General features: G+C 34.2%; 2 protein-coding genes across 2 annotated transcripts; one reads left to right on the top strand and one right to left on the bottom strand.

The window, feature by feature from the left end:
* Nucleotides 1-3,093: 3,093 nt before the first annotated feature.
* On the top strand, nucleotides 3,094-9,072 carry LOC118747426 (endocuticle structural protein SgAbd-6-like). The gene is made up of 3 exons (XM_036481473.1): nucleotides 3,094-3,174; nucleotides 3,288-3,403; nucleotides 8,886-9,072. The coding sequence occupies exons 1-3, from the start codon at nucleotides 3,166-3,168 to the stop codon at nucleotides 9,070-9,072; spliced, it is 312 nt and encodes a 103-aa protein (XP_036337366.1). The 5' UTR covers nucleotides 3,094-3,165.
* Nucleotides 9,073-9,674: 602 nt separating this feature from the next.
* LOC118747425 (larval cuticle protein 65Ag1-like) lies at nucleotides 9,675-9,992 on the bottom strand. The gene has a single exon (XM_036481472.1). It carries the CDS (start codon nucleotides 9,990-9,992, stop codon nucleotides 9,675-9,677), a length of 318 nt encoding a protein of 105 aa, XP_036337365.1.
* Nucleotides 9,993-11,850: the final 1,858 nt, after the last annotated feature.

The following is an 11,850-nucleotide window of genomic DNA, read 5'->3' as shown; positions in this document are numbered from 1 at the left end:
AAAAAAAAAAAAGAAACAGAAACAACTTATTTTTGCAGTCGAGCTACTATTTCGCATTTCGCATTTTGCATTTTCGTTTTTTTTTTGTAACACAAACTCATACTTAAGCCGATTAGAATCTCCATATAATTTACAGTTTTAATCGAAATGTCAATGCAAACCATTTTAAAATTTTAGTTTATTTAATACCAAAGAACAATATCGGCTAATCGTATTCAAGAATTGCATACAAATAAATGCAATTGAAGTTCAACATTGCAATTAAAAAAATCGCGTATGATGTCTTGGTCAAAAGCACAGCTGCAACGGAATACTTGATGGCCAGCGGCAAATGTTTTGCTATCTTCAAATTTACGAACCCAAAATTTGTATTAGCTGTAATCGAATAATGTTAACGAAGGTATTAAAAGTTTTTGTTGTTTAATTACTGGTATGGTATGCGTTCGCAGGTCGTTAAATGGCATTCTAAAATATACGCAATACTCAATTGAAGCTCTTTAGCACCAAATTTGGTGAAGAATGCAAATTTTATGAGAATTTTTGTGCTCTTTTTTTTCGTAAGGTTTTGGAGTATTACAAGGCTGCGTATACACATAGCTTATTTAATTGCATGCTTCGTGCGGTGCTGAAAATTCCGGCTCCCGAAATCTACAATCCGAATATGAATACGATTTCACTTGTTCAGGAAAACGATAATGATCCTTGATGAATAAATGATGAATAGTGCCAGCTGATTGAAGAATGGTGAATAATGCACGATAGAAAGTGGTGAGGACGAGTTATAAGTGATGGATGAGAACTCCGAATTTACTTGTTTTGGAGGAACTCACCTCAGAAAATGGTTTGCATGGAGAGGATAATCAAAGCGATGGTGATAGATATTACTTTTCGAATAGATGGCAACCCTAATCAAAAAATATTTTCACGCCAAGTATTAATACTTAATTTAACTTGTGTAAGGGCTAAATAAATAAGACTTTTCAAAAAGGTGGCAACAATCTTAAATATTATTTTTAACTAAAATCTTTTTAAAGCTTTTCGTCTGACACTATGATAAATTTCAATTAACTGATGAACTTGCAACTCTCCTAAAAAGAGTTCAGAAATAAATCCTTTTCAAATCAATTTCGCTTGATACCCAACTTTTAATATTTCATTTATATTATTATGTAATTTGAATTTAACATTTTTCAACAGGTGGCAACCCTCTTCAAACACCTTACGTTCTACATGCTCAAACTAAATATTTCCTAAAACTCGTTTATGTAACATCCATATTTTAAAATTTCACATGACTTGTGTATAAGTTAACTAAATTCGATTATTGCAACAGGTGGCAACCCTCTTCGAAATATTTTCAACTAATACCTCCTTAAACCGTATGCGTATGGCACACATAAGGTAATATATATTTCAATTACTTTAATTAAAGTTAAAATTGATTTTTTTAACAGGTGGCACCATTCCTACATTAAGTTAAGAAATAAAGGCTTTTCGAAACCATTTCGATTGATAACCATATTGTGATAGTTGATTTTTTTTTTTCTTAATAAATTGAACTAATTTTTTTTTAAAGGTGGCTACCCTTTTCGAAAAAATAAAACATAATTGTCCTTTAATTTGATAAAAAGAATCCCTTCGCGTATTACATATGTACGTATATACATAGACGATAGTTTAATACTGAATGATGAATAACGGATGACTTAAGATGGGTATTTATTTATCAAAGGCTACAAAAAAATATAGCTTGGAGAATTGTCATGGATGACTAAAAATAATGACACCGATTTTGAATAGTGATGCTTAGTTAGTGCTTTTGATGCCAATTACGTCGGAAAATGTGCATTGGGTATACAAAAGTCGCCCTGCTTCTTCAATTCGAATTATTTAATTTTATTTTTTATTTATTTTTCTATCAGTTAATTTATTTCAAATACTTTTATTTAAAGCTATTTTAAATTAAAAATTATTCACCAATAAATTTGTGAAGGCCACCGATCAGTGGTTTGTTAACATTGCGCTGGTGCGTATTTTACCATAAAAAGTGTTGTTGTCTTGCAATAAACGATTACTTGTTAAGTGTGCATGTTGTTGTTGTTGTAGCATCTTGTTTGCAAGCTTAGTGAAACATACTCGCGCAGCGATTAGAATTGCAGAAAAAATGCAGAAAACTTGTACTTGCTTGCAGAAGAAACATGTTTCACAGCGGCAAACGCTGATGACTCTATCAACTAGACACACATGTGTGTGTGTGTGTGTGTGTGTGTGTGTATTGCCAATGTGCAGTGCACAAACTTATGACAATGTGGCGATAGTAAAAATTTCTAAATTATTTGCGTAAATCAGCGCATGCCAAATGCTAGTTTACGATTACTTTACTGTGTACTTATTTACTTACATATGAGTATTCTTGTGCAATAGTGCCCCACCCGCGAGCCTGCTTGGATTTGCAATAAAGCGCACAAACAAGTTAAATTGCTGCCCATGTCCGTCGCTGAGCTGTTGTGCTCGCCAACAACGTCGCCGTCATCGTTTTGCAAATTAGCTGGAGTTGCAGCAGTTTTACCTATCTACTCAGCAGCAAGCAGCTTTGTATGCAACTTAAGTGGACGCCATGGCGTATGAGTACGAGTACGAGTACGCATGCGCGCACGCGCTTGCATTCTGCTTGCATTAATGCATGACGCTGCCCATCGATCACGCTTTGGTACAATATTTGCGATTACCAATTTGCAATAGTACATCAGCTTCTGGTCACAGCTTTGAATTTTGTATGCATTTGCTGGCTTGTTTGGGGGTTTCAAGCTGTTGCTAAGTCCAATTGATCAACGCTGGCGGCGCTTCTTCTTTGGCACTGCCTTATAAGCTGCTATGACATTTGCAGATTCTAAACGGCTGCCGCCATGGCGCATGCGTTGACGACGCGTGTCATGCATGTTGCTGCTGCATTGGATCGCTCAAGACTATAAAATGCATTTGCAGTGCACTGGAAAAATTATTCTTGCCTACCTTCGAGTGAGCAAGACGTGCAATTACCGCATTAAATCGGTAGCGCTAAGTAGTTGTGAAAAAAATAACAAAAATAAAAGAAGGGAAAGGGACATCAGCACACGCAAACGCTTGAACGTTGATAAGTAAAAAAGGTGTTAGTTCTTTGCCAATATGAAATTGGTAAGTGAAAGTGAATGTGAAAGTACACATACATACATATGTACATATGCAGCTTTACAAGGACTCTAGTGTATTTAACTTGCGATTACGCATTTCTTCTTCTCTTCAAACAGATGCTAGTCGTGAGTTTTTTGTGCCTACTCGTCGGTAGTTTGGCTGCACCACAAGCACCAGTGGAAATTTTAGAACAAGAAGTGGATAATATTGGCATTAATGGTTATAAATTCAGGTAAGCTTTTGGTTGTATAACGCATTTCAATGCAATATTGCTTTGTTTGCCGGATATGCGCCAAAAAATATTGTCTAGAGTGGCTTCTTATAGGCATAGTAAGAAATTTGGGAGCGTATGAGTTGTGTGAGTGTACGTCTGAGTTATATTTTATCGGTGTTAAAGCTTTCCTTTTTTGGACATCCTCTTGGTAAATGGGCACGGGAAGCCAAGTGATGCGTACATTTGAGATAGAGGATGCATTCAGAAGTTGTAGGTATAATACATTTTAACTAGTGTTGGGCAGCCTCGATACCTAAAGTACTCAGAACTCGATTCTCAAAAGGATCGACAACTCCCGATTTTTAAAAGTATCGATACTGATTACTCCAAATAACTCAGTACTCAAAAAAGGAACGCGAAAGTAGTCGGTACTCACAAAAATACTCTTTTCCAATAATCGCTTTGATACATGTACTTAGGATCGATTCAAAGTAGTCAGTATTAAGTGTCGAATGTACTTAAAAAGTACTGAGTTTTATTTACATTTAACGGTATTCAGAAATGATTGCACTCAATTTGCAGTTTCAATAAATTTTAGGTAGGTACAATACACAAGTACAGTTAGCCATTCATTTGACGTATAATTCAGGATTCATATATTATTTGTAATAAAATACTGCCAGCTTGTGAGATTTCTACACTAAGCATTGAAAATGTTACCAACGTGTGTATATTTAAAGAAAGTACTCGGTACTCTGAAAAATACCCGATCCTTAAAAGTATCGATACCGAAGAAATCGATCCTCAAAATTACTCGATACTTCCCAACACTAATTTTAACCCTCTAACAATTTTAACCCTGGACATTTTTGTCTTCAGGGATATAATGGGTTAAATCGTACCACAAAAATAGTTGTCACAAAATTATACTACAAGTCTCTGAATACACCACAGTTCAAAATTTACCTCCCGGAATACAATACCTAAGTCAAAACTGAAAATGGGTTTATGGGCTTATTTTATAAGTTATTCAAAATTTGAACTAAAAAGTCCTACAGAATGGATTTTTATGGGGTTGGTGTGTAAGGAAAGAATGCTTTGTTTTTGAAAAATTTCTCGATTTATTGTGTATATTTCTTATTGCGCACTCCAATTCCGCAAGGCCTGGCTTCGAGCCCAGTTTCCGACCAACATAAACAAAAACAAAAAAAAACATGAACCAGTTTTTCTAATAGCGGTCGTTTGAGTATATTCTGCCATGAAAAACTACATATGTATTTTTGTACATTTGGGTGGTCTAAAAAAAAATCATGTACCCATTTTAAGGTCTGAATTTCAACCCCAAGGATTTTTGTATATAACAACAAAATATCCGAAATCCGAAAACATTTAGAGGTCGCTCAAAACGCTCAAAGTTTTCTACGCATTTTATTTAGGAAAAAAAAGTTTTTCTTAGAAATAGTATACATTCTTGAAAATCAGTATTTTTCGATCAGAAAACCATCATATGGGGTGAGAGCATTTAAATTCGGATTTTATTTTTTTTGGACCACCCTAATGCAAATACACACATATATGTTCTCCCATCACCTCTTTGTTAAAGAATCGATCTTTACGAATGTTTTTTCGTTAAGTTAAGGAAAGTCTTACAGTGTTGCAATGCAAATTTCATAAAAACTGGTTAAGAAGTTAGGAAAAATATTTTTTTAATTAAAAGTTTTTATGAAAATTCTTGATAATGGTCACGTTAATGACAGTACGAAATAAAATTGAGAAAAGCAATGATTCCATAACATTTTTATTGGAGGCCATAATATATGAAGCGCACCACTGGCGGTTCTGTTTTGACCTAGAAGTAATTAGTTTCCCCTCCTATGATTTCCTTGCACATGGAGAGGCAACCAATATTTCAAAAAACAATAGCAAGCCAGAGCTGAATGACAGCGCTGCTGGTATGCAAACGAAATGCCTGGAAAAAACTCTGACTAGCAAGTCAGGTGTCTTATTTATTTGTGAGGGATTTATTTACGGTTGTAGTCCGAAACCCTCTTAAATTAGTGCCAGATTTATTCCTTTTTCCTTACTGATGATAGACTACTTCAAAAAAAAATCTTCGAATGATTTCTTAAACGTCGACACAAACTATGGATTAATTCGCGAAAGGTTACAGATTTTTAAGTTAATCTGATCTTATTTAATAGGTTCCGGCATAAATATAAATATTTAAGAGAATATTCAAGACTGCTAAGCAAGCTTCATGTCTTTTAGATTGAAATTCGGTTCAACAATGTAGCGACCAAAATAATTCAACTTCAAATGATAGCTAGCGTGAAAGATAGGATTTCTATTTTCAAATATATAATTCGTGTGAGAGAGTATATTTTTGGAAATCATTTTATCATCCTAATTCCTATCTATGAAGGAATTTTTGTACCCTCCAAAACATATTTGATGCAAACTTTTTTGAAATGGCCATTCAATGGTTTCAAAGGTCACCGAAAGCGGTTAAGATAAGTGAGCAACCCTTGCAGAACCGACTGAGTTCATTTTATGCCATCATTGTAAATTTTTTTGTTGACATACGGCGAGGAGAATGTAAATGGGGAAAATACATTTTAGCAAGTTTTTGGCTATTTCTCTTGTTTTAAAAATGTTTTTCATTTTTTTCTGAAAATATACATACCTATGTAGCTTTTAAAACAAAATTTCAAACTATTCATCAAAATTTGGAAGTGTTTAATTCGATATTTTTAGAATTTTTTCTGAGTATTCAGTCTTGAAGCCCATTACATATAAAATAAGGTGCACGTCTGAAGTAGCTTGGATTTACCGTTGATTTTAGACAATTCTTTGTCCACGTATTTTCTTCTATAAATGTTGGAAAATTTTTTGGTATGGAGAAAATAAGCAACATCTTCCACTTTACTATACCCAAACTGAATGGGCTACAAAACTGCGTACTCAAAATCTTTCCAGGAAATCTAATTAAAATGTTCAGACTTTTGATGAAATTTGGCGAATTTCATTAATTTTTTCATACATGGTTGTTGTTAGATAGCGAGCCACACTTTCATAAAAAATTAATAAACATTGAATAAACGAAAGGCAAATAGCGAAATAATGCCAAAATGTCTTTTCCCTACTTATATTTTCGCCACTGTAAGCCTGTAGTACAAAGCATTTAGTAGAAGTGACTTTTATACAGAAAACCCGCATAAATTTAAAAATTTTGGACATTAACCCTTTTCTTCCCATGACAGCCAATTGGCTACCAAACGTTATTTCCGTCTTGGAGCTATGGGTGTATTCAATAAATAGGAATTGTTTGTAAAAACATGCATTTTTAAAAGTATATTGCATATTTGATGTCTATCATGACTACGGTGACCATATTAACCAGCCTAAAATAAAGGACTTTTTTTTCAAAATGATTTGGGAATACGCACATACAACTTGTATGATAAAAGTACCTTACCCATATCGTAATTTAAATCAAATATTTACCAGTTAATTATATTATTTGGTTGTGTACGTTGCCCTGCTGTAGCGAAAAATGAAGCCAAATTCTTTTCAAGGATTTCGCCGTCCCTTGCTACCAAAATGCGTTTACCGTAATTCATACTGTACGACGAAGCCAGCACACAGTGGTTAAAAATTTTAATTTAATGTTCATAATCCACCGGAGCCTTAATTTTTCAACCAATTTTTACTAAAAGCCAAAAAAAATATTTATATTGGTGAATATTTATTTTATAACTGGAACAGGAGAATACATTTTCTTCAAAATTGCTACTTTTTCTGCATTTTGTAATAAAAAATTTAATAGAATTGAGTAAAATTTCAGAAATCAGACTGATCTCTTGCAAATGTTTTAAGCCTTCATAAAAAAATAAAAATTAATCAAATTAAGTGAAAAATGGAGGCTCCAGTGAATTATGAATACTAAATGCCAGTTTTGAACCACTGTGCAGTAGGGGTTTATTGTTCTCTTTCAGTGGAACTGGAAAATCAGCGTGCAACACGATCCTGTGCTTTATAGATTGTACAACGATTACCGATTAAGTAGAAACCCTTAAGTGGGGTGCGAAACAAACTGTCGAAGGTTTTCATTATATTTTATAAAGTACATTTTTATTTTTCATATTCTGCAGTTAAAAATTTACTTCTGAAAAATGCAGAGACGATTTAAAGGACAGTTTAAGAAATAAAGGACAAAGGCGTCCTTTATTTTGAAAAAAAATATAAAAAACAGGGTGTTAAAATAGAGGACTTTCCTTTAAGACCTTAAAACTGCCAATTTTGAAGATTATTTTAATACAAACTCAAAATATTTTTCCTAAGTCAAAAAAATTCGGGAAGGGTTTAAGGTTTTTAGAGCTTGATTAAGTAAATTTGTTAGCTGAGTACCCTTGACAAGTGGATAGGACCTCGATTTATGTTAAAATTATACGTTGTGCCGTAAAATTAACTCGGAAACTCGGATCACCCTGGCCGTTACATTTTCACGTTGTGTGGCCTTTTGAATTTTTTTGAACAATATGAAAAAGTCATTAAGTGGATTCTAACGGAGACACTAAACGTCCGAGCATTTCCTAGTAACATTGGTGTATACTTCATATCTTCGTGAGCTTAAAGATTGAATATACGTTCGACAACATTAGGCAGACAAAGTATGCATAGACATCTTTGCAGTACCGAGTAAAGATGACCATATCCACAATCTCTAGGCGTTTAATTTCAGATCATAGTACTACATACAAATATAGAATTTTTCGCGCGGTTCCGATGAAGCACGAGCGTAGATGTTTAAACCTTAGTCTTGCAAAAGTTGTCAACTGGTAAGCAAATACTGAGATAATTCCACCTAGAAACAGTTGCAGTAATAGGGGCCCGAAACGATTTTAATTCGTTCCGCATAGGTTCCCATTGGACAAAATCCATTTACGGTTCCTTTCAGAATACAGAGTGGGCGCTTAGCCAGCTGAAAAATCTCTCTTGCTCGCTTGCGATCTATTAAGGGGACTTTCGGCCTCTTTTCTAGGAGCAGTCCACAGGTAGCCTTAGGAACTTTTATATACCCTCTGTGTCGGAAAATATTACCTCAGCTTGATTGAAAGTCTTTAAAACCGAACGCAATCCATAGCCAGTTTCAAACGCAATCCACGCCACCGTGGAGCTCTAATTGCCACTTGACTTCCGAAGTAGATATTTACCTTATTAATCGGTATTACGCAAGTATGTATGTAGCCGGTCAACTGACCTCTTATGGTGGCCCTATCGATTTGATATACGCTTCATAAATCAGGAAGCCTAAACCTAATATTAACAGAGTCCACCCCAAAACAACCCTCCGCCAACTCCATTATACAACTTTAACCTTTTAACCCTTTATTCCAGGGGTAGCCACTCTTCGTTTCACGCCATACAAAGAATCGTGACTACGATTAAGCTGAGTAAAATTTTTAATGAATTTTTTTTCGCTTAAATTTCTTACTTACAGCTACAAACTGAGTGATGGCACAACACGTACCGAGGAGGCAGTACTCAACAATGCAGGCACCGAAAATGAGTCCCTATCAGTGCGCGGCAGTGTTTCTTGGGTGGCGCCCGATGGACAAACTTACACAATCAATTTTGTGGCGGATGAAAATGGCTTCCAGCCAGAAGGCGCACACATACCGAAATAAGTTGATGGATTGGAGTGAGAATATTTAATTGAGAGCAAAATCGTGAAAGTGTAAATATGAAACAGAGTTTTAGTAAAAGTTATTGCGTTTCTTCGATACAATCGGAGGCAATGCCAAAAAAAAACCCAATATGCAAAATTTACCTATAAACACAATTTTACATGATGTTGATGATGATGATGTTGAGGATAAGGAAGTTGTAGAAAATAATATATGTGTGTGTGTGAAAAAACTACCTAATAAATAAAAAACAAAACTTGTAACGGTCTCAGTCAGTGTCAAAAATATGTATGTCTTTTATTTAAAAGTGTAATGCAGTGCAAATGAAATACAGCAAAAAATAGTCCGATTTCGAAAAAATTACATATGTACATAAACATTGGTAACTTAAAAATATTTTTTATACAAAATTTGATAGAACAAGTCTTTCGAGACTGTTTCCGGTTAAAAGGGAAAACTATCATTTTTCTTTTATAGCAATTTTATATTAAACGCTCAGCCAACAGCAGTAACCGACATAAATATAAGAGTATTATATCCCCCAAAAACAATTCAGCTCTTACAAACCTCAAAGAAGGATTAGTTCCTAAGTATACCCCCATTTAAGCCTTTGGCAAGTGTTCACCCACCGGCTGGAAACCATTCTCGTCGGCAGTGTAGCTCACTTGATAGGTGACACCATCGTCCCCCACATATTTGTATGAGCCCTTTACAACGATCGCTTCATCGTCGGTGCCAACGTTCTTCAGCTGACCCTCTTCGTCATGCTGAGTGCCATCGCTTGTCTCGAAACCGTATTTGTAGCTTTCGGGCGCAATATCAGCATCCTGACGCAAAATTTCGACGTGTTGTTCATCGCCTGGCGCAGCCATGGTAAGTGCAAACAGCGCAATGAAGACGAAAGTGAGCGCGTATTTCATTGTAGTAGTAGTTGTTCAAGAAGTGTCCACGTAAAATATTTACAATTTTGAATAGCTGAAGTATGAATGAGTACTTTGTGCCGAGTGGGAAACTATTTTCTGACTGTCAAATATAAGTCAACGCAGCTTTTTTATATACGCGTCTACCAAATGAATTTGGCCACGAATTAGAGCAAAGGTGTTAATTTTAGAAGAACTACCAAAAGAGTTTCAAAATTCGTTATTCACAAAAAAATTAATATATAAGTATGTAAGTGCTACTTTGGGTATTTTCTTTGGGGTGATATTGTTTCTGTTAATTAATTTGTAAATATCAAATAACAGACTGATTGGCGCTATTTTGGTTTTGAATGATACATATGTAGAAGTAGCTGAAAAAAGTATCAATAAAAAACTTTAAGATTCCACGAGAGTAGCTCACTTATATGCACTTAGTAAATAGTTTGTATCAGTGATGGGCACACTTAAATTCTTTTGTTTTCACAGTACGTGTTTTGAGTACCTGTTTGGATATTAAATACCCAAATTTTTGTTTTTTTTTTAAATTGGCAATTGATAACATGCTGAACTGTTTGTTGTTTCGGGTGTGTCAAGGTGGTCTCCGGATTTTTGTGGGATTTTTTTCCAGACATGTTGTGATTCTTGGTGTTTTACTTTGAGGAATTTTTTTGAGAACTTTGGATTTTTATTTGGTTTTAGTCTCAGAACTTTTCAATACTCTTCGCGTTATATTTCTTGGATTTTCCGCACACTTCGGTACTCTATAGGATGATTACATCTATGCTATCAAGGAGTGTTGTAACACTCTTCAAGTTTTGACAACGGAAAACATGGAAAAACTCTGCTGTATACCAAGTCACTGTGGCATCGAGGGAATCGAAGTCGCCGAAGAACTGCCGACAGAAACCACATCATCTTCCCTTGCGGGTCTAGAAACATTATGTGGACTTAGTTGGTCTTCTTTAAGATTTGCAACTACCGAGTGGGTAAACGCAGAACGCAGTAAGTAAAACAGGCCAGATTGTCTAGGAAGACAATAGTCATTTAAATAGAGCCAAGAACAATAAACTGCTCACTAGCTATCTAATCAGTTTGCGTTTTCACAAGCACCGAATTATCCTGACCCCGTAGGATGGAGATGTAATGGGACGTAATGCCAACCTTATTTTAAAAGCGAAGAAACACGTGTGATTCTCGTTCGTTGCCAAGGCCTACAGGCCAATTTTGGTAACTGTCTTTCAACTCACCATAATCTTCCGAGAGGCAAAAGTCTTTCCTAAGATAGTTAATTGCCTATTATCACAACTACCTTGAAAGCTCTTTACTGTCTTTCGAAAGACAAATTCAAAGATCTGCCAACGCATTGAGCTGTTCGCCTTTTAGCACAAAGTTTTTCAAAATAACATTAAAATATAGCAAAATTAAATAAAAATACTTTAAAAAATGAAATCAATTTAAAAAATATATATATTTTTCTTTTAGAAATAATAAAATGTAAAAATCTAAGGAAATAAATTAGAAAAATAAACAAATTAAATAAAGAAGAAAAAATAGTGGGTACTTAAATATTAAATGAAAGAAAAAAATTGTTATCTGTGAAACATAATCTAAAGATTAAAAGAACATTTAATTAAAAAAGCGTTGTAAAAAGGCAAACAAAAAAAATATCAAAAAAAAATCCTAAAGAGTAAATGAAATAAAAATTATATTTCTCTTAAAAAAAAAATAAAGTCAAAAATAAAATTGAATTGAAAAAATTTTTTTATTTAAAAATTATAAAAAAATCGTTTTTAAAAATTTTACAAAATTAAAAAAAAAAATTATTTTTAAAACAATCAAATATTAAAAAAATATAAAT

The sequence above is a fragment of the Rhagoletis pomonella genome, unplaced genomic scaffold (genome assembly GCF_013731165.1).
Source record: "Rhagoletis pomonella isolate Grant_MI unplaced genomic scaffold, Rhpom_1.0 Rhpom_scaffold_00012, whole genome shotgun sequence".
In the NCBI taxonomy this organism is placed as follows: domain Eukaryota; kingdom Metazoa; phylum Arthropoda; class Insecta; order Diptera; family Tephritidae; genus Rhagoletis; species Rhagoletis pomonella.
This window is presented reverse-complemented; position numbering and strand designations above follow the sequence as displayed.

What these genes read in the sequence shown, in the direction of transcription:
- LOC118747425 (XM_036481472.1), bottom strand. Translation starts at nt 9,992, where the DNA reads ATGAAATACGCGCTCACTTTCGTCTTCATTGCGCTGTTTGCACTTACC.
- LOC118747426 (XM_036481473.1), top strand. An exon ending in ATTAATGGTTATAAATTCAG is followed by an intron (nt 3,404 to 8,885) that starts GTAAGCTTTTGG and finishes TCTTACTTACAG; the next exon opens with CTACAAACTGAGTGATGGCA.